Source organism: Electrophorus electricus, chromosome 11, assembly GCF_013358815.1.
Source record: "Electrophorus electricus isolate fEleEle1 chromosome 11, fEleEle1.pri, whole genome shotgun sequence".
Lineage (NCBI taxonomy): Eukaryota > Metazoa > Chordata > Actinopteri > Gymnotiformes > Gymnotidae > Electrophorus > Electrophorus electricus.
The window spans coordinates 10,070,127-10,097,500 of NC_049545.1; the positions used below are offsets into that span (position 1 = coordinate 10,070,127).

The following is a 27,374-nucleotide window of genomic DNA, read 5'->3' on the forward strand; positions in this document are numbered from 1 at the left end:
ATCTAAACATATCTAACCTGTATGTAGCCTGATGACTAATTGCATTTTTTCTTTTATATCACATTAATCCAAGAAGGTCTCCTTCTTGAAAGAAAGACATAGCAATTGTCAGGTGATGGACTTGCTCATCAAAGGCTCAGAATCAACTAATCTCGTAATATTGTAAGATTGTGATGTAGCTCGTCAATATCTTAATACAGCACAGTGTTGGATTATTAATATAGAAGAAAAGTGTAAAACTTTGGACAATAGGCTTTGTCCAATAGGCTTTAGACAAAATATTTAAAACTTTGGACAATAGGTTTCAACTCAACACACTGTAATGTTTCGTCTAAATACGTTAAAGCTTGGGGAACAGAAGTTAAGCACACAGAAGAATGAGGCTCTTTGGTGAACGGATCTAAGAACATTCTGAAGTGCACTCCGAGGTGGCTAACCGATGTTGACGTGAAGGTAAATTATTATTATTATTATTATTATTATTATTGTTGTTGTTGTTGTTGTTGTTGTTGTTGTTGTTGTTGTTGTTGTTGGATTAATGAGAATTATTAAATCCGTAGTTATTTGTCAATGTAATCCACTCCATATTTTCCGGTCACCCTCCGAACGTCCATTAAATAGCCGATTTGACTCGAGACCTTGGGTCGTGTTTGGCACGGGGCTTGCGCTGAATAGATTGACTTAAGAGGGATGTCCGTTTTATTAGGATGTTTTACTTTGTGGCAACATGTCATCGCTGGGAGTTAAATAGAGGTTGGGTATCGTTCTGCTTACTGTTCTAGTGTATTTATAAAGTTATGGTAGGTCGACCAACTTGACAAATTCGCTAAGGGAAAATGTTCAAGGATCACCCGTCTCTTACAGGCGTGGAGTATTATTAGCAGTTCATACAGTGCAACTGTCTCTCCGGTATGTAAAGTATTTGAACTGGTTTAAAAGTATACGCACTAATCTATCATTATCGCAAAATGCTTTTTTTAATTGGATAATTTGGATCTATCCTCGGGGTAACTTAGTTCTATAGAGTGTCGGTTTCGAATGATCCTGTTGCTAGACGCTGTTGCAAGCTTGAAGCAACGATAACGGATAAGCAAGCAGCTAGCAAATGCTAATTTCGGTCAGTTACAATATGAATACAAATGGTGTGCTTCAGTTTATTTCTGAACCTATTTCAGAACTTCTCAGCGTTAATCATGTAATAAAAACACACATGACCTTTACTCAGGCTACGTGTCGGATACATATCTTAATATTTAAATATATATTTCTAAGTTTTATGGTCTGTTTACAGATGTACTGTGTACTGTGAATTCCCCCATACTAGAGCGTTAAAGGACTATTGTTGATAAGCTGTTAGGTACAACCTTTCCTTATTTAGACAAAAGGTTTTTACCCTGGGCTATAATATAGAAAAATAACAGTAACTTGATTCTAACTTGGTTTACATTTTATTTAGCATGCTTCCTACTACTGTAGCTGTTTTTCTCTCTCTTTTTTTTCTTTTTTCCAAATCTGCAAAATACATTGCACCCTAATAATAATAACAAGCAGCTGCTCTAGACTCTCAGGCTATATAACTACATGGATGCAAAAATTATGTGCTGATTATAATACATTAATCTTTTTGCAGGCATTCCCCTGTAAACACCAGAGATGAAATACTAACTTCAGTTTGTTGGACCAGATGCTGAATAAGGAAGATCAAATGCCATATTTCCAAGACACTCAAATCCAGAACTATCATAATTCTGTTTCTCATGTCTGCTGTTCCATCTCTAAACAACAGTACTCTCATTAAACATAGTTATGCCTCATACTCCCAAACCACCAAAGAAGGTATGTCCCCCAATGAAACAAAATGTCAGGAAGTTGAAAACACTCACTGATAAAAGGCAAGCAGTAAATTCAAGCAAGCTCAAGAGAACAACCACCCACGCTAGGCAAGTGAAGACCAGAAAGTCCACAGCAAAAAAACGGGTAGCCAAGAGGGTCCAGGACAATTCTGTTAGCAAACCTGCCAATAAAGCCCTGCATGGCAGGGCAAGACAAATTAAGAATAAATGTAACATAATAGGATCTGTCAGTCTTAGACACACACGTAGCTGTGCGACCCAGCATGGCTTGTTTGCAGATCTTGGTGGCAACAAAAGTAGTCAGAGTGTCCCACAGGAAGTGGAGCTTCCCAGGAGGGAGGTCACAAACATAAGGAGAGACCAACAGGCTATGGAACAAGATACTCTGAACATCCCAGAACTTGGTGATCTTGAAAGTGATGACGAACAAAACAAGGCACTTGGCCCTAATGGAGAGATTCTACCCATTAACATAAGCTCTGAAGAAACAGTGGTGGAGGAACACAGGGAATTGCTTGCTCAAAAGGCCATTCAGCTCGAGAAGGAGAAAGTTGAGGTCTTGTCAGAAATGGTACAAAGTGAAAACTGCCCATTGACCACTGAGAGTTCTGAGAAGCAAAGTACAACCAAGTCAGATGGTGTGTTTGTGAAAGAATGTGAGCCAGCCACTAAAATCAATTTTGTTTGTAAGCCAAAGACCTCAGGACCAACAGAATCTATTCTTCCACAGTTGTGTGACATTGTTTCTCAAATCACTGTAGTGGGCTCTTCTGAACTAGATGTGTCTATGTTGTCTGTTGGATGTGAATTTCCCAAAGAATCATCAGAACTTGAATACATCTCAGATGCTAGACAGGTTGAGGACAAAGAACGCTGTAGCACCATGATCATGAAGACCAAAGATGCAGATGACAATGATAACATATACAAATATAGCAGCCATATGCCTGGTCTGGAAAGTGGGCCTCTGACAGGAGCATCTTTTGAAAGCAAACCTTCCAGCAGCACAGAGAGCACCCAGTCCTCATTTGATACTGAGTCAGAGGCTGGGAGTTCAGACCTTGCTCAGGAGAGCAGGGCAACACGTGCTTCTCCACTCCTAGAAGGCAACAAGCAACAGTGTTTAGGCAAAGCTCGGGAGAGAGGGGAGGGGCAAAAAAGGAGGAGGTGTGGACACTGTGAGCCTTGCCTCCGCAAGATCAACTGTGGCCAGTGCAGCTGCTGCTTGAACCGAAAGACTGGCCATCAGATCTGTAAGCTCAGGAAATGTGTGGAGCTGAAGAAAAGGCCCTCTCTGATCTCTGCTGACGGGGTAGGTCATGTGACTTCACTTGCACGCCATCTCTATTCCTCACTGCTCACCATAGCAAAACTGAAACATAACTCTACTGAATATGTTGCTGACTTTAGTAGTTGGTAGACATCACAAAGTAAATGTGAGCAATAGATTAGTCCATCCATAATTAGATGTTTGTAATGAACTTAGGCCCTCTGGGTTTCTAAAGAAGTAAGTGTAATAAGGATAAAAGCTTTTAATGTGAGAAATAAAGTTTGGCCCTTATTAGTAGTGCTTTTATGGGAACCACTTTGAGTATTGAACACTTTTACAGTGGTGCTATGGCTTCTCAGCTTTATTTAACAATTACAAGTGATGTGAGCTCAGTGGGAAAACCAAATCACATGAGCTGCCATTAGCTCCGTGTATGGTGTGAGTGTATCTGTGTGTACAAGTGAATGACAGCCTTCCATATGATAAAGCTCCATGGCACAGTGTCTCTTCCCTTTTCTCGTTTGTTATTGTGGAGAAAACCACAACTGGCAGTCATACCTCTTGAGCTGAATGCTGTGCTGAAACTCATTGCTATTCTGAGCATGCCATGTCATGCACCTTCTGTAAAACTTGTTACAAAGCAAATGTGAGAATTCTTCACCACCTGCCTGAGTCATTATGTGAGCTTGTCTTTGAATGTAAGAAACTGTGGGTGGTGGTGTATTGGTGTGTCTGTGTTTCATTTAAAAAATGGGAAGAGAGTAAGATTAGCGTACACTATGTAGAGGTCTTTAATTGGTGTCTAAAGTGAACGCGTGTTCATGTCTGTCACATCTGTTATATTATGTCATGTCACATCTGTTATATTCTGCTTTATAGTAATTTTTGTCAGTGTGTATGGATGTTACAAAATTCTGGTTCAACAGACTTTGTAGTATTGAGTATATGGTATATAAATATATGACCATATATTGTTATAACTGTAAGAGAGAATATTTCACATTTCCTAAGCAGGTCAACTGGTGAATCTAAAATCTACACTATGACAACTAATGACAGCTTACTCACAGGTTCTGGAAGATTTGACTTGCTGAATGTTTAGTAAAATAACATTTTTCAGTAAAATGACCAAACACACAAATGTGTTTATGCCAGTTGTTCTCTTATAAACATAAACATCTTGTAAACTTTAATTTCAGTAAATAATTCTTAATCCCACAACTTTTATGCATGTTTGACTGCATGTGGCAAAAGTTACACTGTTATAATAGAAATTATACTTTAAACACTCATATAACTCATATACCTAAGCTATCAAGGGGGATAACTCATATAGCTGTCAAGGGGTGGGATATGTTAGGCAGCAAGTGAACACTCAGTGCTTAGAGTTGTGGTGGAAGCAGGAAAAATGGGGAAGCATGTGGATCTGAGTGATTTTGACAAGGACTAAATTGTGATTGCTAAACAACTTGGTCTGGTCATCTCTAAAATGGCAGGTCTTTCAGGGTGTTCCTGGTATGCAGTAGTTATTGCCTACTAAAATTGGTTCAAGGAAGGACAATCAGTGAACCAGAAACAGGGTAATGGGTGCCCAAGGCTCATTGATGTGCAAAAGGAGCAAAGGCTAGCCTGTCTAGTCTGATCTGTCAGAAGAGCTTCAGTAGCACAAATTGCTGAAAATGTTAATACTGGTTATGATAGAAAGGTGTCAGAACACACAGTGCATTGTACTTTACTGCATATGGAACTTCAAAGAGCCCAAACAGTAATAGTGCCCATGCTGACATCTGTCCACTGCTGAGCATACCTACAATGTGCAAGTGAGCTTCAGAACTGGACCATGGCTCAGTGGAAGAAGGTGGCCTTTTCTGATGAGTCATGTTTTCTTTTACATCATGTGGATGGTGAGATGCATGTGCATAACTTACTGGAGACGAGATGCAGAGTGGGAAGAAGGCAAACTGGAGGAGGCAGTGTGATGCTCTGGGCAGTGTTCTGCTGGGGAACCTTGGGTCCTGGCATTCAGGTGGATGTTACTTTAACATGTGCCACCTACCTAAACATTGCTGCAGAGGAAATACACTCCTTCATGGCAATGATTTTGCTTAATGGTGGTGACCTCAGAATAGGAGATTTTAAATTAAACTAAATAGGAGACTTTAAATTAACCTGAAAACATGATAATCTGATGTCCACTGTGGGCTGTCGGCCAATGGGAGAGTGCAAATGAGCACAACGAAGACTCCCAGTAAGTAGTGTGCCATTCCGCAAACTTAAATGTAGTTGGTTTGTGCATATGTGTATGCATATGTGTATTAGTTTTGTTGTGTTCTTTTAGTTTATTACTGATCTTAGAATGGCTTGCTATCTTTGTAGTGTGTTGTTTAGTCTTTTGCTACTGTTTGGTATGCTTCTTTAATACAAGAGCATTTTCACTGGAAATGTCTTATGGGTCTTCTTCTATGCGCTACACTGGTGTCAAAAGTGGGATGTTGCCACTGAGCTTGAAGAAATTGAGTGGTGTATCAACAAACACAAAGGCAGAGCCCAGAGCAAAGGGGTACTGAGCATTATGCCTACCCCCCACACAAACAGAGTCCAGCCAGCCAAGAGTGAGGTGACAGCAAAGGAAACAGCGTGGCAAGTCATCCACCAACCATGCTACAATGGTGAGGGTGCCTGGGAGACGTACTCCACACAGCTGCCAGACAGAGGTGATGGAACAGTAGCTGTGGGAGCTGCTGTGCTGTTATGGTGACAGCTTCATGGCCACAGAGAAAGGCTGTACACAGACAGACTCAGTGCAGCACAGCATCAACACCGGCAATGCAGCACAAATATGACTCTGTTCTCACCAGCTTCTGTTGGCTAAGGAAGAGGCTGCAGAGCAATAAGTTAAAGAGACAGCGGCTGTGGGAATCATTGACCTATAAAGCCAATGGAGATTGCCAGAAGTTTTATGTGTACTGTTGCCAGTTAAACTCTGTTACAAAGCCTCATTCATAGCCACTTCCATGCATTTATAACTTGGATCAACTCACTGGCTGTGCATAGTTTGCTGGATTTGGAGAGTGGATATTAGCAAGTGGCACTTTCTCCAGATGTAAAAGAGAAGATGGCAACCATCCTGAGTACAGGACTGTGGCAGTACAAGTTCATGGCTTTCAGGCTATGTATTGCACTGGCCACATTTGATTTTTTGTTGAAGTAAGTGCTTGACAGTGTCTTCAAGTATTGGTTCATCATTTATTTAGATGACATGCTGGTTCATGACTCGCAAACCTGGAGCAGGTATTCCAGGCTATTAAGTCCTAGCGGTGTTTCGTGGATGGTTTTGCTGACATAGCTGCACTGTTACCCCGGCTCACAGTGAAGAGACCTGCGTTCCACTGGGATGAGGACATCGAGCATGCATTTGCTGCTCTCTGTGCTCAGCTATGTGAGGCACTGGTGCTAGCCTTTCCCAGGGTAAGCAGGAAGTTCATTGTGGACACTGTTGCCTGCAATAATTGCATCAACACTGTCCTCTTAAGTCTTCTTTTAGTTAATTTCTTTATTGAGAATATGTTTCCATCAATTGTGTGTTTTTGTTGGCTAGCCTCCTCTCATCTGCCCTGTTAGTTCAGTCCTTTTCTGTTGTCAGTTACATGTATTTAGTAAAATGGCATTCTTCATTCAGTATCTGCTATAACCTGTATATTACTAATTTTCTAGTAATGTCACAGTAACACCAGCTTGCATGTTTTGTTCATAAATGTGCACATTTTTAATCGTGTATTTTCTTTACTCAAAGTGACTTCTGTAGCTCATTTTCCAGGTAATGACAGGTTCTGGTCATTCAGGTCAACAGGATGCCAACTGGGCCAGTCCAGCTATACTCTCTCCTATAACTTTAGTGGTTAGTGTTTCAGTGAGTCACATCGACTGAGCTAGTGTAAGTTGCGCTGTAAAAGTAGCTGGGCTTCTCATGGGGGAAGGAGAGTGAGGATGGGGGCCAAGGGAGCTAATGGCTCAATCAGGTCTGGTTTCAGTCAGTCCTGACAGGATTCTGAGGCAATATTGTAGAACGTAATTTCAAACTGTGACCTAGAGACACTAGACATATATGAATGACTTATGACAAACCCTGGGATTTGACATCTGTGTCCTTTACTATTGTAGGCTTTTCTAGTTCAAGTAGTAAATGCATATTAACAAGAAAGGTTCTGTGGTACCTGGTACACATAACTGGTACATGTCGATTCTATGCTCGTAATCCTGTGTATAGAGACCCAGGTTTGGCCCCTCCCTTCACATCTGTTCCCAAATAAAACAAACTCTTCCTTGTTTAAAGCATCCACTGCACACTTTTAATACTGTATGCTCATGTTTAGGATAAACATGCTAAAACGGTTTTGTCATACTTTCCAAAAAACAAATGAAATGAAATAACCTATTGCCAATCTCTGTGATTATTATAAACATGCATTTAGAGATGGTGTGTTGTTCCTTGTTTATTTGTAAAGCTCTTTTGAAATATCTTGAGACATCCTCTGTATTCGTTTGCCTGCCTGACTCTCTTCTTTCCTGACACTGTCTGATTAACTGCACAACAGAACTGTCATGGTTGCCATGGTTTCATCCTCTTTCACCTTGACATCTAATACTGGAGCATGTGTCCACCCTCTCAGGTCTGAAATATGTGTGTTGGATATAATAAAGATGTGTCTTCACTATTATGTTATTCAACACATGATATGTCCTTTCACAAGTAGATTCTGAACAGCTGGTGTCTAGATCTAGAACCATGAAATGAATAAAGTGTAAATATCTTTTCTTATTCTCTGACCATGCTCATGCTAGATGAAGATCTTAATACAGAGTATGCTACGTCAGTACCGCTGCATTTTGCAAGTCAGTCAAAAGCATTTTGCGATGCTTTTGTTTCATAAGTTAGCTCCATTATGTCCACCTCCAAACACACAAACACATACACATGTCAGTTACATTGTCTCCTGTCTCCTTGACAGGCTTTAAATGGACCTTCAAGTTTCAGGTCTTTATCCTAGTGGCTACAGAAGTAGCCAAGTACAGTGACAATAACTAAAACACAAACATATACACACTGCTGGTGAACTCATTCCACCCTCTGAAGTTTTTCTGTGTTGTTTAGGCATGGAAGGAAGTCTTGGGGAAAAGAAACCCTTTGCGACCCTCCACCTCCATCCCAACATTGGCCATTAAAGCACAGGAAAATGCCTGACACTCAACACTGTGATATTGCACAAACAGTCTGCAATGCTAATCAAACACACCCAGGAACAATGTGAGGAGAATAAAGTGTACAGTACTGCCAGTGCAGATGTTTTTGTTATTACAAATGCTTATTCTGTTAGCTAGAGTGAGTGTTAGAGGCACTTGTTATGTTTAAAGTTAAACTTGTGTAGACAGGGTTTCCCAGAAATACAGAAAATGAAGACAGTAGTTATATGAAGTGTGTGGTTTTACACATGTCTGTGTATGAGTATGTGTGCCAGAAGAATGGGCATGGCTGCTAGGAGGCTGTGGTAGCTGAAGGGGCTCAATGGAATCGTGAAATGTCAGACACATTGTGAGTGTTTGTGCAGCACGATTCACTGCCACCAGGAAGATAGCATCTCTTACTCTCTCAACTGCATACCCTTGCCCACTCTCTGTGCAGAGGCTAACCGCAAATGAAAACACAAGCCACATCACAGGTAATGAGTCTTTTTGGACATCACAGCTCTTTGAATTACTTCAACCATGCAAAGTATAAGAGCTATGACCTTTTGTTAAACATGGCCAAAGTTTGAGATCAAAAGACATTCAGAGGCTTTTACTTGAGTTACCTGGAGGAGGGAATAACCCACAACTTTGCATAGACAGAAACTTGTTAATAAATGCAACAGCTGGCACCCATATCTTCTGCCTACAGATGGAACAGTAGGAGCAGCTCTTTGTCTGGATTGTGTGCATGCTGATGTTGTAAGAAAGCAGTATGACATTTGTAAAAACCTTTTGTAATGTGGTGTGTGTGGAAACATGTATACTATATCATATGTCATCATGTGTGCCTGGAAGCACGGGTTAAGGTGAAAACCTAGTTTAACCTAAAGAAACAATTGCATTTTCTATGAGTAAATCAACCCTTTCATATGTAAGAATGTAAATATGTAAGAATGTCTGAGTCTGCAGTGTGATACAGTAATATCCAATTTAATATGTATCATTTTAACACAGTCTTTGGCTACAACTCTAATGGTGAAATGATCATGTCAGGCTTCTTTCAGTATATTTTGTACTTTCCCATGTGTATTGAGGTTTTATGGTGTATTATACCAATTATATGGTATCCAGAGTGCTGTAAAATGATAGATAACTCAGCAGGCACTAATGCTGATTAGCCATTAATCTGAAGTACACACCATTTTTTGTTTTAATTTCTTCATGCTTATATCTACTCCCTTTTCTGCTTTCCCTTTGTCCTGTTATCCCTCCTGTGTTGTTCGTTTGAACACATACCACTCCGAAGGCAGAGAGAGTGTCTGACCCACTGCTTATCAGGCTTCACTCTGGCCTCCTAAATGATGCAGACCATGCCTGCTGATGTCTTTAATGTGAGTGGCAAGCGGATCTACTAATTATGCATCTATTTGGGCTGACAGTAGTAATACTTTAAAAAGAACTGGATATAATATGAAGAAGTATGTAATAGCCTCTGAAGTTAAACAAGGAACAAGTCACATTTAAATTTCAAACTTTTTTTTTAAATTAGTTTTTCCAAATTTTATGAACAACAGTAATTTACTGCTTTCCAAAGCTCAAACTCACAATCATCTGCTTTTATGCACATTAGAAGGCTCTTAGGCCTATTAAATCATATAAATTAATCATATTCACTTGGCTAATGCAATGGTACTCACTGCCTTTTAGGGAGCCGTGAGGTTCTCTGCCTCTTCTATAGGTTCACTCTTCTTGTTGGCTCATTTTGTGAGTTGGATGCTGGTCTGGGTATTAACTCATGCCTTCTGAAGTTTGCAGCTATTTGGTCGTGCAAGTATCATGAGAACCAGCTTGAACTTTTCCTCCATTTAAACACCTTTCATCAATCTGAAAATGGTGGGATATACACCATGGGTGGTATATATAGGTTTGGGGATAGAGAAACCCTCCAACCCCCTTACACATAAAGGTATCACTAGATTGTGTGCTTGAAAGACATCACCAGTAGTTGAGGGATGGAATTACCTTGGTTTGTTTGCAGTACATGTGCAGGAATATTTTTAGAAGAGCCTTTCTAAGCTATCCAAGGGAACTGAGAGTAATGACTTTCAGATCCATAAAAAAACTCTTTCTAAAACTTGTAAAGGACCCAGTGCATCGACATATTCCTTTAGAGTTTTTATAAGATGCAGAGATAATCTTTGTTTGACCATCTGCTCTTTTATGCTGAAAAAGGATCATCTTACATACCCAAATCCTACTCACAATCACATTTAAATCTGTAAAACTCTCAGATCAGGTTCAAAGAATAAGTGCCACATAGACTTTACAAGAAAACATGAACATTCCAAGCACCTGTTCAGCCAAAACTGTGCAAAATTGTGCAGAACATAATTTTCTCACATGTCTCACAGGATGTCCAGATTGGAGATTATTTAGCAAACCTCCATGTACTGATTAAAGAAACATCAGTGTTCATTTTCAACAAAGTGAATAAGAACCATGGTATTCCATATGCCTGGGCACACGCAACACCATGTTCAAAGCCCATATGTTATAAAATGCTGGTAATGACATCCAGGCTACATTATATTTAACTTTATCATTACTCATGTCAGCTTCCAGTGTGAGACAGTCAGAGAACTCCTCCCCAGATTCACTGAGTCTTGCGCCTGTTTCAGGAAGCAACTCACGAGCTCTATTATTCATCAGCTGCAGCATGAAGAAGGCTCCTGATTCACCACACGACCCAAACTCAGCTGTGTCACTAAATAATGTCGTCATCGCAGAGCATGCAGCAACAGTAGCCACATATCGGGGAGGGTGGGGGTGGCAGACACATTCACAGGGACACACTCAGAGACATAACAGAAAGGTTCTCTTAAGGAAATGACAGAAAACGCAGAAGTAAGCTTTAGATGCAACATTTTACGTTTCATGTTTTCATATGTTCATTTCTCTTTTTTTTTTTTTTCATAGATGAATTATCTCGTGCAGTTAATATGTAGAACTGAAAACACTGAAAATGCAAAAGTTAAACTTCCAGGGTTTATTTTTAAATAAATGTGGATTCATTATGTGAATATGGCAAATTTAACTAGTTTTCCATTTAGATATTGTGTTAGAATTCTATGACGCTCACTACCTTTATCCAGCCTTTAATCCTTGCCTGACAAGTTTAGCAATAAAGTGCTGTTGAGTAAAGGGTAAAACCTGTCACTCCAGCTTCATTCAAGGTCATTTCACAACTGCTGAACAATGGTGAAACAAAAGAGCAAACCTAACAACCTTCCCTTAAGATCACATCACCAGGGGGATAAGGTAAATTTCTTAATGAAAACTTGCATTTAAATGAGTATTCTTTTCTTGCTTTGAAGCAACACAGATTGTGTATGGCAAGCTGTTGTATTTAGTGTATAGTTGCTATCTAGTAATACCTGTGTGCAGCATAGTGCTTAAGGTAAGATTGCAATAATTAACTTGACAACAGTGGCATTCATAGTGTGTAGACCATATAGTAACATTGGTATCATGTTTCCATTGCACGTTTTCAAGGGTTGGTATAATGGATAAAAGTGCCGGTGGTGGTCCTTTGTCCTCAGCTGACCTCCTCTGCCACAGGGATGTGTGCAGATTTTAATGTGCGCCGACTAGCTTAAACATCAGCATGTAGAGGGTACTAAGAGAGGGCTCTCATAGCTGCTCTAAACACATGTCCCAAGGGAAAGAGCACAGCTGTGAAATCTAAGGTGTCATATCTCTGTTGTGAGAGTAAGAGTGGGACGCCTTGATTTAGAAACATAAGTTTGGGAATATTTGTCATATTTTAGAATTTTGTATTTATTTATATGAACATGTAAGACTAATAAGAACTTAATCATATGTCAAATGGTAAGGTGCAAAGTATTAGATTACATATATGATATCTATGTTTAAAGGAAGGTGAATGTGCATGTGTGATCATGTGTACATATCTGTATGTGCCAGTGCATGTACAATTGTATGTGAGATTCTTGACTATGTTTTTGCCTGGAGAATAAGTTTTTCTGATAGTCATATTTCTCTCACCATGGTGCTTTGAACTCCATTCCGGTACTGCAAATGTCCATTCCACAGTTTGACTCTCTCCCTCATGCGTACTTGTGGAGTAAGAGCCTACATAGGGGATCCTTTGTTTAGGAGGGTCTAGGCATGGACAATAATTTACAAGCCGCTAAAGTCTCCACGTGATTGGCTGCCGGGGCTGTGTGCGCGTCTGTAAGAGGCATGCGTCGAGCGTCTGCTGCAGCACCAGTCTGTAGCTGCTTCGCTCCACACTGATCATGAGAACCTGCTCTGCTCGCCCCTTGTCTGCCACTATAGCCTCTTATTCTTTTAAAGTCAAGGGAGGCAATATGGCTACCTTTTAGGATTATGCTGCCTAAAATTGAGGGTCTGCCTCTGAGGATTGAGAAGGTACAGTATCTTTTAATGGCCATTGTCTCAGACCAGACATTCAGAACAGTGTGTTGTGGCTATGGGTCTGTTGGCTTGCATTGTGTGTCTGACTGTTTTGTAGTCATCATTGCATCAGTAATGTGATGTGTCCTGTGTTTTGGTTCTCCTTTTAGGTGAGGTGCAAGAATCTCTCTAAACTTCGGAAAAAGGACGTTCCCAAGGTAACAGACACCCACCTTTTGTGTTTTAACCACATTGGTGCATGCAGCATTTGGGTCTTTTCCTCTTTCGCTTTTCCCCCCCGTCTCTAGTACATTTGTGGCACCTGCTGCTGTTGGGATGAAGGCATGCACCGTTTGGAATCAGCAGGAGTGGGGGTTTTGTCTGCGCTCTGTTTAGTCTGCTTTCTGTTGAGTTACGTGAAGTTCAGAGACAGGAAAGGAGTGCTGTATGAATGAAGCCACTACGAGTAGCTTCAGAAACACTCACCAGGAAGGAAGCATACTTTTTTTAGAAGTCACATTAGAGTAAAATCTCAATGCCGTGAAATTGTGCATGCAAAGCAGTATGAGCACATTGCTCTTTGATGTGTTTAGAGAGGACTATGGGATCCTCCATACACTCTTTGTCATGTAAAGTTAAGAAATATAAAAAAGAAGGGAAAAGTATTTTTCTTTGAATTTCAAAATAAATGGTAATTAAAAACTCTAAATACTAAATTGTAAATCTGCATGTTATCGCGTTGTTGCTAATAAGGTTCATTGTGAATCTGTCTAGTGAATAAGAGAAAAATATAGGAATTAAAGGTTAGATTTCTTTTTTATTCTATAATGGAATATTACCTTGAGCAGTCTTCTGTCTTTTGTAAATGAGAGAATTCCTCAGTGTTTGTAGATAGTAAGATCTAGATGTTAGGTCTCTCCTCTCTGTTTGGGTTGGATACTCCCCCTCTGTTCTAACTTTCCCTGGTAACGCTTCCTAAGGGAGGCTTCTTAGGATTCTGTCGGCAATACGTGGTCTGTTGCTAGGGATGTGTGAGTGTGTGTGAGTGTGTGTGAGTGGGGGTGGGGGGAGTTGCTGTGTGGACAGTGTGCCTGCATGTGCATGCCTCTGTGAATGAGGGGATTCTAAACACTTGTTACTACACTGAAAGGGAATCAACTTCAAGCGTGACTTTGGGATTTTTTGGGCTTTAGACACAACTAATAAAGGCCAAAGAAGCAGAGCCAGTGCTGCCTGAGACTGATGGCTGATGTGCTGAGCACGAGCAACTCATTTCCTTTATGTCAGACGATCAAAGCGAGCTCGGATAATGGCTAATGATATCAGAATAAACCAGAAAACTTGATAAAGTGAAATGTCATGATAATAAGGTTGCAATTTGTTTTTATGATAATGTTGTTTCCTCGCATCAAGTGTTTGATATATTTGAAATATTTCTGTCATTTCTTAGTGTTCTCGATTTGAGGGATTTCAGGGAATACACCCACCACATTGGTACCAATAAGAATTGTAATTATATTTTTATTTAGTACATTGTAGGCTTGTGTAGACACTATTTATTCTAAGTCTGTATCTGATTTTTAATTTTACCAGACATCAGCATTGTCATTTCATGAGCAGTAGTGTTTCTCTCCTAAACATCCTGGCTTGCTTTAATTTATAAGTGATCTGAGTAAGCAGTTCATCTTTGTCCCCACACCCTTTACACTCACTCACTCATAGGACTTTCTCCATGGTTTAGTCTTTAAGATTTCAGTCTAGCATCCTTATTGTTGTTTTTGGGAAGTTTTGTTATTGATGTAAGAATCCTATAAAATATACAACATAACCCAACTTAATTCAGGACTTCAGGTCAGCAGAGGTTGTTGATCCTGCCTAGTGATTGCCATCACAGGTTGTGGTACAGAATCTGCATTACTCTCAGTTTGGAGTAGCATTATGTTTTATAATGTCATTTCATATGTTTACTCTTTCATTTAAAAAAATTACCAGAACACATTCTTAAGCTGTAGAATCTATTCATGTATGGAGCAAAATCAAGTAGCGAAATCTACATATTTACACCAACTGCCTGTGGAGACACTACATATGTTCCAGCATACATGAGTAAAAACTACACAGGCGCAGATGGCATCTGCTTTCATTGTTTCACTTCTGGGTGAAACATCAGAGAAACTGATTACCATTCTCTTCCTTTTTTGTCCAGCAGTAACAGTTGCAGAAGCTGCCAGCGTGTTGCCTCACTCTCATTTTTGTCGCTCTGGTCTGTTGCATCACCCCCTGCACGAGGGCTGATCAGAAGAGAGTTCTTTGAATAGAATAGTTTAGGAAACACTAAGTTTATATTGAAAGCTGCATTTCACTTTCAATGGTACATTAAAAGGCTAATGTAGTGTGTAATTCAAATCTTTAGTAAATTATAAAATCACATTCTCCCTCTAAACCATGGAATGTTATATGTCATTATTTGACTTTCTTAAGTGTTTTGTTTTTCTGGCACTTTTTGTGAGCCATAAAATTATTTTCTTTATGAAAGGTGCTTAAGTTACTGCGTGAGGTGAAGGGACCTTGTTGCCTGAGCATTGTGTTAGACACCTATAATAAAAATGTATCTTCAAATGTAGCTGCTGCTTATCATGCTCTCTGCTGTGGAAATACCAGTTAGGTCCTATATCATATAGAACTTATATTATTGATGTAGATAACGTTATAACGCACCAAGAAAAACCTTGTTTTTATTTAAAAGTGAAATCCACATTCGCATGTAAAATCAGCTGATAATCAATCAAGATTTGTTTAGAGCTACAAAGATTAAGCTGTACATGATTCATAATGTTTGTCAGTGTTGGGCAAAGTAAAATATAAGGTATTACAGTTATTTCTGATTGTATTAATATATTCACCTTGAATTCCGGCTGTAGTCCTTCTGTGGCACAGACTGTTTACTGAGGAGTCACAAAGCCGATCACAATATGTGATGCATCATTCCTATGCCAAAACCTTCTTAATCATCTTTCTATTTTTCTCTTTCCCAGGCTGAGTCAGAGGGCATCTCAGTAAATGGCACTAGTTCAGAGCAGATGGAAGGGACATTTGTGGCGCCAGAGGAAGAGGCGTGTGACTTATCTGGAGTATATCCAGCTCCGCCCGACCCATCTACACCTCTCCACCCTGCACCAGCGCAGAGTGAGCAAGTGCTCTGGCCTGCTGTCAGCAAACATGCATTTCTTGCTGACCACAACTCTTTAAGCTCTCACAGTGGTGCTAAACAATTGAAACCAAACATGGAGAGACACACAGATCCCTCTGACTTACAGCCAGAGGCTCAAGGGGCTGTGTACATGCTCGCCAAAAGCCTGCCCCCCAAGGAACTTCCTGAAAAGATGGTTCCTCTGAAAAAGATCAGACTGGAAGAGCCATGCGTGGCAACAGATAAACAAAACTCATTGCACTTAGATGACAGTGACTACTGTGAAGATGCTCTATCTACACTAGCTGTAGTATGTTCCTCCATCACTCGTAGGAACATTTTAGAGGCGGAGTCGTTTGGTCCTCAGGACTCAGATATCTGTTCTTTTAAGAATGAAAGAGTAGAACAACCACATCAGAGGCTTTTACACCAGGAATTGACTTCTAACAGTCCAGCATGTGCTGAGAACCCTACTCAGAAAACCTCAGTTGCACTGGCTTGTCCTAATGTCCAGGCTCTGTTTGAGCATAGGAGCATAAGCATCGATCAGGCCATAGCTATCGAGGCCTTGACCCAGTTGGCAGTTACCCCAGAAACATTGCCCTTCAAAACAAAAAATTATTGTCAACAAGAAAACATTCCACTGTTAGACTTTGCATCAAGCAGGCATGTACCTCTTCAGGATGCTAAATGTGTATTGGAAGTTCCCTCACAAAGGGTCTCAGTAATCAGTTCATCATTGCATCAGACTTCTGTTATTTGTAGTCCTTTGAACAAACAGGACAATTTCACCCATCACAGCACATCCACCCCACACAGGCCCTCTTTGCAAGATCTCTGGAAGGCTGGTTCAGAATGTGAAAAGGTCTTGCATACCCCAGAGGATGAAAGATTCAGTCAAGCACTTTGTAAACCAGATAGGTTAGATGGCACTTTTAAAAGGTTTAAGCATATTGAAAAAACACAGAGCACAAGGAGGAGGGATGAAGAGGAGGTTGCTGTCCAGCTATTGCAACTTGCCTTCATGATTGAATCACGACAGAATCCAGTGTCCTCTGAAAACTGTCCCCCCATAGGGATGCCAGTTCAGGCCATAAAATACAATCATAATGTGATTGGACAGCACATAAAAAAGCAAAAAAGAACAAAAACCACACCTGCAAATCCCAGGACATCAAAGAAGAGAGCCGCTGAGAATGTGGGAAGTAATCATAGGATACCACTAGCTAAGAGGACCCCGAATGGCAAAGCCCCTCTCAAGACAAAGGGTCAAAGGACAGCCTTGCAGCAAAAGGCAAACCTGCACCCCAGGAAGAGTCTGTTTCTCCCACAGGCTCAAATCGACCTAAAACAATGCCTAGGACATGCTCATTATGAGAAAAGGCAGCTTTCCCATTTCACTAACTCTTATAAAACAGAGCACTTAGACCAGCAGGGTCTCATGAGCTCTAACATCCAGAAAGCTGTACATTTCAAAACAGAAATTGCAGCACTGAGTCATATTCATGGTAACCAAGCCCAACCAAACGGACACTGTCATAGTCTCACAAATGGTCACCTTGGTGCTACCCATGGCCAGAGGCATGAATGTGAAGAACATTTGACTTCTCAGGTATCAAAAACCTACAGTGTGCTAAATCATGGTGCTAGGTCACAAGACCTGTCTGCTATGTCTAACCTTCCCAATGCGAACACAACACAGAATCCAGGGAGGTACCATAATGTAAACAGTCTGAGCTGTGAGGCACAGCAGGCCAATCAGAATGAATATTACAAGGTGGAGACGTCTGGCTCTGTCACCATTTTGTCTACATCAGCTGAAAATATGAAAAATGGTGACGTGGAATCCCCTGAAAAATACACTCCTACCAAGCACACACTCAACAGTTTTTTAGAATCTCCTTTGAAGTTCTTGGACACACCAACCAAGAATTTAATCAACACTCCATCAAAAAAAACCTTAGACCTCCCCTCTTGTGACTGCATGGGTAGGTGGTTGCATGTGATGATCTTCACGATAGTGTTTTAAAAGATTAAAACAAAATTAGCTATACTAGAAGAATCTCACCAGTTACAGACAGTTTTTAATCTTATAAGCCTCGACTTTATGAACTTGTCTTCAGTTTGGATGAATATGTGTGTATAATATGCATAATAATGGAAATGAATCAAAGCCAAACAGTGCTACCATCAGTTGCATCTTTTCTTTATATTCTTAGATCAAATAACTGAGAAAGAGGAAGGTCCATTTTACACACACCTTGGATCTGGGCCAACTGTAGCATCAATACGAGAAATGATGGAGGACAGGTGAGGGAACAAATCTATTGTAACACATTCACACACGGAAAAAAAAAAGCCAAGCAGACACTCATGGAGGCCGGTTCATGCTCTCCTATACTCTCAAAGTTACAACAGGAAGCCACTTTTTGGGCTGAAGGGGCCTAATAGGGTGACTCACTGCATTATGCAGGCTTACAGCTGAGCTGCTGCAGCCAGGGTAAACTCATGGCTACAATATACTTGGATGTGTTGTGTTGTCAATGCTTTTTCAGTCCCCAAAACCACTGTTTTGTTTCATTTTTGCAGTTATGAGCTAAATGACAATTCTCTGGTGTGTTCTATATTTAAGGTATGGGGAGAAGGGCAAAGCAGTGCGCGTGGAAGTAGTAGTATATACTGGGAGAGAGGGGCGGAGCTCCCAGGGTTGTCCAATAGCTAAGTGGGTAAGTGATCTATGGTAAACCCTTTCATCCCTGCCCACTTCCCCTGAAAGTTTTATTAAGTACTCGCTGATGGGCTTGAGAGTATTATCAGAGATTTCTGCCTCTCAGGTAATTCGTCGGGGCAGTGAGGAGGAGAAGCTGCTGTGTCTGGTGCGCCAGCGTGCAGGTCATTGCTGTCAGAATGCGGTGGTTGTCATCCTCATCCTGGCCTGGGAGGGTATCCCTCGCAACATGGCTGACAGGCTTTACGAGGAGCTCACCCAGACCCTCTGCAAATACGGGTCACCGACCAGCCGTCGCTGTGGCCTTAATGAGGAGTGAGTCAGGAGCAGCATGCAGCACAGAGAGTGGCCATGATTCATACACTCACTCACAAGACACACACATGTATGCACACACACAAATACACGCATGTCATTTTTGTCCATGTGATGATAGCTGAGGCCTGACAGTTGTTGTTCAACATCGAGCACTGCTGTGCAATTAATGTGCTTCCTTTTGGCCATCATTTTTTGTCTCCTCAGTCGTACGTGTGCTTGTCAGGGTCTAAACCCGGAAACCTGTGGCGCCTCCTTCTCATTTGGCTGCTCATGGAGTATGTACTTTAATGGCTGCAAGTTTGCCCGCAGCAAGGTCCCACGAAAGTTCCGGCTGCTGGGAGACTTCCCTGAGGAGGTGAGCTGGATGCTAAGTGAACATCAGAGTTTGAGAGAAACTTTTTTCTGATGGTATCAACCACTGGTAGTGTGTGTGTGTGTGTGTGTGTGTGTGTGTGTGTGTGTGTGTGTGTGTGTGTGTGTGTGTGTGTGTGTGTGTGTATATATATATATATATATATATATATATATATATATATATATATATATATACTCATACATGGTTTGGTCTCTAAAAACTATAAAAAGAAGGATTACTGGTTATAGCCTTGAATAAAATGATATATGATAATAATTTTTTTCTCCTTCATAATCTAGCTATTTAAACTAAAAAATTCACTAAAAATGTTCATGTATAAATATAACTTAAATATTGCCTCCCAGTGGCCATAAATAGAACAAACTCAGGCAGCAGTAAATTGATGGTAGAGACATCCCAAGGAATGTTGCTAATAGTCTTTATTACATATATCAAACTGAAACTAAATCGTAATGTTTTGGAATTTTTCTGATTTCACCAGGAGCAGAATTTAGAAAGCAATCTACAGAATCTGGCAACAGATTTGGCTCCTATATATAAGAGACTTGCCCCTCAGGCCTATCAAAACCAGGTAAGAATTACCTATGCAGAATAAGGAGATTAAATTACAGCAAAATGTACTAGAAATGTTTTATGCAAAAAAAAAATGTGATATGGACAGCTATTGAAAACGAATGCTTTTCGACCAAGTCTTCCAATTCTTTGGGTAACCTGAACTACTTTCAGAATGACCAGAATGTATCTTAAATGTCTATTACCCTCTGCTCACTGCATGTAAAATGGAACCCTTGAGTACACCTTTGACCTTTCAGGTGGACGATGAGGAATCAGGCCGGGACTGTCGACTGGGTAGGAGAGATGGGCGTCCATTCTCTGGTGTGACTGCATGTCTGGACTTCTGTGCTCATGCCCATAGGGACACACACAACATGAGTAATGGGAGTACTGTGGTAAGCATTACATCACACTTTCCCTTATACTGGTTCTTACCAATGCAGTACTTCTTTCATTTATATTACATTGTGAGTATGTTCTCTTTAAAATTCAATACTTTGAAAAAGTTAATTACAATAATGATAAGTAAAAAGAAAATGATTATTTTCAGATATGAAAAAAATCTCAGTATTATAGGACCAGTCATGCAGTATCATAGAAATGCTGCTGTCCCTCTCTGGCCTGCAGGTATGCACTTTAACGAAGGAGGATAACCGTGCAGTAAGAAACATTCCGGAGGACGAGCAGCTGCACGTCCTCCCTCTCTATAAGATCTCAGAGACTGATGAGTTTGGTCGCGTGGAAGGCCAGTGGGCCAAGATAGAGAGTGGAGCACTGCAGGTGCTCTCATCCTTCCCGAGAGAGGTACGTTTACTGGCTGAGCCTGTCAAGTCTGCCCGGAAGAGGAGGCTGGAAGCCAAGAAGGAGCGCAAGAAGCAGAGCAGCCAGGACAAGAAGCAGAGCAACCAGGACAAGAAGCAGGTCACGCCGAGGAAAGTGAAGAATGAGCACCTGAAAGGTATCACCAGTGATATCTGCCCTAGTGAACTGGGCTGTCTCTGATTTATTGAGATGGTTATGTTTATGGCTCTTTGAGGCTCTCAAGAGCTCTTATAAATCTCTTGTATGGGCAATTACTAAAATGAAATTTGTAATATCTTATCCTTTGGTATCAAATTTGTTTCACTGCTCAGTTATTATTTATGTTTTTTGTACTGTTTTCTTTACTTTATAGGTTTCAAAAGCATTTCCTCTGAGCATTCACCATGTTTCAAAATGGAACTGCAGAATTACATTTCACCTATGCCGGTGACTCCAGATGTGGGGAGACACTTAACAGACTTACTGGCCCCATGCAGCCCTTATAACAGAACATACTGTATTCCTCAAGTGAGCTCTAGTCAAGATACAGCAGCACTTTCTCCAGCCCTTCATCCCAATCCGACTACCCCTGATTATGGTTATGCAGGAAAGCTAGCCAGGAGCGACAGACCTCCTCTCCTCCAGCATGGCCAAGGACTTGATATGGTGACATACTGCTCTCCAGAGCTCTCACAACAGAAACCATGCAGAAAACAGCAGGGCTTAGATGGTCCCATGGGAATGAAGTCACAGGGTTTCCATGACTACTGTTCTGCAGTGAAGGCTGAGTCTGAGGAGATACGTTGCCTCCAGGGTGGAGCTGCACCTAGACCAATCTCACCACCCCGGGCTGAAGGTCTCCAGAGCCGGCTGAACTTCCACCAAGCATATCTGGGCCTGGACGACCACCATGGGCCTATGGTGACCCCACGGCCCCTGACCCCTGAAGAAGTTAAAGCTGAGCAGGTGTGGTCAGATAGTGAGCACAACTTCCTGGATGGGGACATAGGTGGCGTAGCGGTGGCCCCATCTCACGGTTCTGTTCTTATCGAGTGTGCTCGGCGAGAGCTGCATGCTACCACTCCCATCCTGCAGCCCAATCGCAGTCACCCCACCCGCATCTCCCTGGTCTTCTACCAACACAAGAGTCTTAATGCACCTGGCCACGGCCTGCTCCAGTGGGAGGCTAAGATGGCAGAGAAGGCCCGGGAGAGAGAGTTGGCCGAGCATTTGAGACTGGAGCCTGGAGCTGTGGCAGCCCTCCACACCACCAAGGCCAAGAGGTCAAAGGTAGCAGAGAATGTCACGGAAAACAAAGAGGAAGATGCCTGGCAGGACAAGCAGGAGGAGCTGCAGGTCCCTACTCGCCAGTCACTAACAGTTACCTGCAACGGCATTATCACTTCTGCCCCCTATGTCCTTACCCACGTCACTGGGCCTTATAACCGCTGGACATGACAGTGGCCATGCCACTTTTAGATAATGCCTTACCTCAGTCAGCTCGCTGTCTCTGTGAGACCTGTCTGTACATTGTGCTATTTTTCATTTTGCTTTTCATCTCAGCTTTTAAAATGATATTGACCCGTTTGTCAGATTTTAAATGTGAGTTTTGGTGTGTATACATGTCTTTTTTCATCGTAAGAGATGGTGCTCAAAACAGATGTTAATAATCTGGTTTTATACAAGAAAATGGAATTAGTGCATAAAAGATATGACTATTTATTCTGAACATTTTCACAACTCTTTGTATTTAATTTCTGGTCCAAGAGTGTTTACTGCAATATGACTGTGTCAAGCTGTGTGTAGTAAACACTCAGAATTGACATTGTACAATGTGAATTCTGTTGTTTTTTATTTCTCAACCTTAGGTGCTGTCATTTCAAATCTTCAGCAGTTGCTGTTTTATTGTGCCATTGTATCAGTAACATGGTTTGAATAACCACAAGAGATATAATTACTCTTTTAAAGTATGTGTCAGACAGTAGTTTGTTAGATTTGAATAAACATGTAGCATTGGTTTTATCACACAGTGATACAAGTAATGAAGGTACATAAATTCTGGATAATGAAAAATTATTCCCATTACACATGACATTGTTTGAAAAAAGCACTTTTAAACAACTTGACTTTTGAAATGTCCTGTATGCACAGTTTTTATTATTATTATTATTATTATTATTATTATTATTATTATTTTATATATTTATATGTGAGCAACCTCCTTCATCCAATGTCTGTATGCTTTGCATGTGTGTTTGGAACTCATCCATGATTTTTAGACCATGTTTATCAAAGCAATAATCATGGAAGATTATATGCTGCATTTTGATAATGTGTCACATCTAAACCATTTATTTATTGGATCTTACATGAAAGATAATATTACTGGTTTCCCCATGTTTGAGTTTTTTCAACTCCCAAAGAGTTCGATACATGACTTGAAAACAGCTTTTTAAACATAATCAGATATATAATATTTTATCATTCAAGTGTGCTAAAATATGTTTGAACAGTTTTACTGTATGTTTCTCACTGGTGCTTTTTGAAGACCTATTATACATTCTCATCAAATTAGATTTCATTTTTTATTGCTGGAGTGTTTTTTTAATTTTCAAATAAATCATCACGTCTTGCCATTTGTATCTTCGGAAAATGGCTGCATATGATTAATTTCTAAATCAGCATAACTCTTTTTTTGTTTCGTTTTGCTCAATTGAGTGGCAAGTCCAATTTCACATCTATGTTCATTTTCTCTGCTGTATAGAACTGTCTGTGTGTCTGCCATGCTCTAGTTAAGGACACAAGCCCACTGATGGTCTTCTAAGAGATTTATATTAGACATGCATTGCGTAAATTTAGAAAATGCTTGGATTTTAGGGTCTTTTTACCTTCTGAAGGTGCTAAAGGTGTACTGTGTAAATCTTCCATATTGTGAGCTCACAAAGCGCTTCGTATTCTAAAAGCACTTCATGTCAGCTGTGTACAATCTAATTTCTTCTTAGTTTCTTTGAGCTCTACGCTGCATTTTGATCTTACTGTAAAGGCAGAGAAAGGTCCCGTGAAAACCAATGTGAGTCAACATTTTGAGGAAACATAATGGATATATTCACTATAATGTGTTTTTTTAATTAGAACTAGTTTTGACTAACAATGAAAAAAGCACAAATAAATGAGGAGCATCCATAGTAACATAAAGCAGTTATGTCACTCTTTGTGAAGAAGGAACTTCATGCTGATATAAAGAATTCAGATCCCTTCATTAACTAATTACTTTAAGTTATTGCTTTGCTGAGTATAAATTATTATAAGATGTTCTTTTCACAACATTGTTTCTTGATATTATAAAGCTCAATGATGTGACTTCAGATTAAACATTTAATTACAATAATACATTATTGCAACTAATACAGCAATTTTTTCCAGACTTCAACACTCTTATTAATAATTAAGTTTAATATTTAATATTATTAAATAAGATTTAATAATTAAATCAATCATTTTAGAAATATACAAATATATATATATATATATATATATATATATATATATATATATATATATATATATATATATATATATATAAAATTAAGATTAAATACTAAGGTTAATTTACATAAATGTACATTTTGCAGACTTTAGAGATTTTTAAGTGCAATTATTTCATTCTGTGATTTCCTCTTCTGCCAACTACCAACCTCAAAAGATAAGAAACACAAAATGAACAGGTTATTCATTGGGATTATACATTAACATTTAAGGAAGACTGCTGTTGTTGACTAGTGAAAAATGAAATATTTTTGCCAAAAATTATACTACTCTTAAAACTTATAACTTAATTATTGCTTAGTGAAATGTGCCATTTTGTTTTAGCTGTAACCTTTCTCTTTTAATCTTCCTTGCTCAGGTAGTCGTGCCCAAACATTTTTAGAATTTTAAGTAGTAGTAGTAGGTTTTTTTTATATTAACACATTTTTTGACAGCATGCATAATATTATTACTATTATTACTTTTCAATTTAAAACTTTAATGGCTGAAAACATAGACATAAACATGTATAATATGTAATTTATACCTTCTATCAGCTGTTGGTGCATATATGCTTTTTAAAACAAACAAACAACACACACACACACACACACACACACACACAAAAGCTCCACAGCACCAGCTTTTTAGTCTGAGGTTTTTCTTCAAATATATAAAATGCAAACGTATTTTATGTGAACTCTTTGTTAGTCTATTTTTGCCTTTAAATGTGCACTATGTACTAAAGTTTGATCTATTTTGTCTATAAATTTACACTGTATGATCATACTCCTGAGTATTTCTTTACTACTTTTGACTCTGCAGTCACACTAATTAATAAGCAATACATGTGGAACTGTAGCAGGCTAGTGAAGATGCTTTACAATGAAGCAAGCTACTTCAATGCTAGGCTAAATACAAAGAACAGCAGATTGATTAGAACCTACAAGGTAGTGATAGTAGGATTTATGATTAGGTAGGGTTTTTTTAAATAAGCAAGAAAATTTTAATGATGTAGCTCAGTTTTTGGTAGGAGTTGAAGCGTAGAGTCTAAATATGAGTCATTCATTTTCTGTGACGCCTAACGTCTACGTCAAATGAGTTCTGTAAGTGTGAGCTAAGCGAGCCGCCGTAGATCTCGAGTGGCTGTGTGACGCATCACAGCCGAACGGACAGAAGAATTTAACAGGCAAGATGGCGACTTCGGAGCCGGTAAGAGGGAAAGGGGTGCATTGACTTAGGGCGTTCTTGTGATCTAAAATGGTAATTGTGGTGTTTCCTCTTATTTGTGTGGTCATTTATGTCAATATGTGCAATTGTACGTGTCGATTTGTAACAATGGTGGACAATGGACTATAATGTAATTTGAGTAACACGGGGTGTACGGTCTCAACTTGCACCTGGGTGGGCATTGGTGCTAGCGTGCTAACGTTAACTAGCTAGCTAGCTAGCTAACTAACTAGCTCGCTATCGTCCAAGTAGACTTCGTGGGGTTTTTGATGGCGACTTTGTTAGCAATGAGAGAATGGTTATAACATTTATTGTTTGCGTCTTACTCACATCTACCAGCATTGATCGTCATATTCGATTATTTAAGTATGTTTGGTAAACGGCTTGATGTTTTTCCAGCGTCGTCGGCATGTAACCCGTGATATCCAAGCAGCTGACACGTGTGTGCCGCTACCTGCTAGGTTTACAGGCTAATACCGACTATGCCAACCTTGGCTCCCGTATCGATGTTGGGCTGCCCTGTCTGGCTTTACCTTTTCATTCCGATTTGTAACTAGCTAGCAATCTGGCATAGACAAATAGGTAAAATTAGTTATCATTTGCTTCAGAGTGCTACTAGCTATCTAGCTAGCTTGTTGACTAGCTAATGTAACGTTAGATGTGTTTTTTACCATTAAAAGACGACAGGGTGGTGGTGCCTAAACTCTGGTTAGGAATTGACTAATATTAACCTAGCTTGCTTGCTGGCCAACGTCAGTTATGTTAGCCAGATTCATTAGAGTGCTTTTTGTTTTATTTTAGTTTTGATTTCGGCAGCGAAAGGTTGGTTGCTCCAAAATGACTTTGGTTTTGCAGCTATGTACTCAATGTGTTCCCCCGCGTTCCAAGAGGAGCTGGCTGGAACTGCTAGCCTATTTAACACTTGCATCTCAACATTAAATGCTTGGCGAAATGCTTCTTGGTGTCTTCGCAGTTTCCAGTGATCTCAACCGGGGGGGGCTACCTAGAAAGGAGGAATTGCATTTGCGATTGATGACAACACTATATTGTTTAGATACTAGTTATCTAGCTAATAATATTGAATTACATGTTTTCAGTTAGTCAGCTAACGCTACCCAACGTCGTTTATTCAAGCATATCCGGGATGGGTGGTTGGCTAGTTAGTTATTTTTTTCTTTCTGTTGGATTTGTCATTCTAGATTTTGTCGTGCTGTACGTTTTATTGGAGTGGCTTTTGAATAGTGCATTGTACTAACACCAAATTATATAATTTTACTGTGAATTACATGTAATTTAAAGCCATATCTGAGACAAGATCTTCTATTTCAGAAATATTAATGTTTGTATTTTGTACATAATCCATAAATTTTGTTTTATCATCCAGCGAGGAACTGAAAGTGAAGAAGCCTCAAATGACAGTCCTACTCTAGCTGTGGCAAGTCCTGAACAGTACATTAAACACCCTTTGCAAAACAGGTAACAAAAATGTACTTTTTTATGTTGCTCCACCACCTTTTTCTACCTTACAAATGGTGTTTAAGTCTTCAGACACAGACCTTGTAGTCTCATTTAACCTTATAATGCATTCAGATAGAGAACACCATCTTTAATTTAGGTTGGGAGTGCTGGAAACCTAGATAAGAGCAAATGTTACACGTCCCCCTAGTTTCTATCAAGGATTTGAAGTTTACTTCATTACAAAGTTGATACAGCAGCTATCAATTTGGCTACAATAGTGACATACTGTCACCTCAATCGTATTTGAGCAAAACAGCAGCAGTCTGTCGCTGTGATGCAGGCCGGTAGGAAGTGCTGACCACACATGTTGAGTTGTCACTTTGCAGGCGCATCGGCCTTGTTGCACA

At 40.0% G+C, this 27,374-nt stretch overlaps 2 protein-coding genes across 4 annotated transcripts in view; both read left to right on the forward strand.

Moving 5' to 3' along the window:
• The first annotated feature begins 404 nt into the window (after window positions 1-404).
• On the forward strand, window positions 405-24,164 carry tet1 (tet methylcytosine dioxygenase 1). Of its 3 annotated transcripts, none has more exons than XM_027026459.2 (12): window positions 405-453; window positions 1,631-3,165; window positions 12,957-13,004; window positions 15,822-17,964; window positions 18,196-18,286; window positions 18,609-18,702; window positions 18,811-19,019; window positions 19,227-19,377; window positions 19,880-19,969; window positions 20,211-20,348; window positions 20,581-20,911; window positions 21,128-24,164. In XM_027026459.2, the coding sequence occupies exons 2-12, from the start codon at window positions 1,807-1,809 to the stop codon at window positions 22,210-22,212; spliced, it is 5,739 nt and encodes a 1,912-aa protein (XP_026882260.2). In that variant the 5' UTR covers window positions 405-453; window positions 1,631-1,806; the 3' UTR covers window positions 22,213-24,164. The 3 variants fall into 3 exon arrangements, with proteins under 3 accessions (XP_026882260.2, XP_026882184.2, XP_026882421.2); XM_027026383.2 differs by lacking the exon at window positions 405-453 and adding an exon at window positions 663-909; XM_027026620.2 differs by lacking the exon at window positions 405-453 and adding an exon at window positions 663-909 and having other exon boundaries at window positions 15,822-15,972.
• A 1,262-nt stretch (window positions 24,165-25,426) lies between these two features.
• The window catches only part of eif4e1c (eukaryotic translation initiation factor 4E family member 1c), a 7,756-nt gene continuing 5,808 nt past the window's right edge, over window positions 25,427-27,374 (forward strand). Inside the window, exons 1-2 of the mRNA XM_035531644.1 lie at window positions 25,427-25,491; window positions 26,894-26,985. Coding sequence (XP_035387537.1) covers window positions 25,474-25,491; window positions 26,894-26,985 — 110 coding nt within the window. The 5' untranslated portion in view covers window positions 25,427-25,473. The remainder of the gene's footprint in view (window positions 25,492-26,893; window positions 26,986-27,374) is intronic.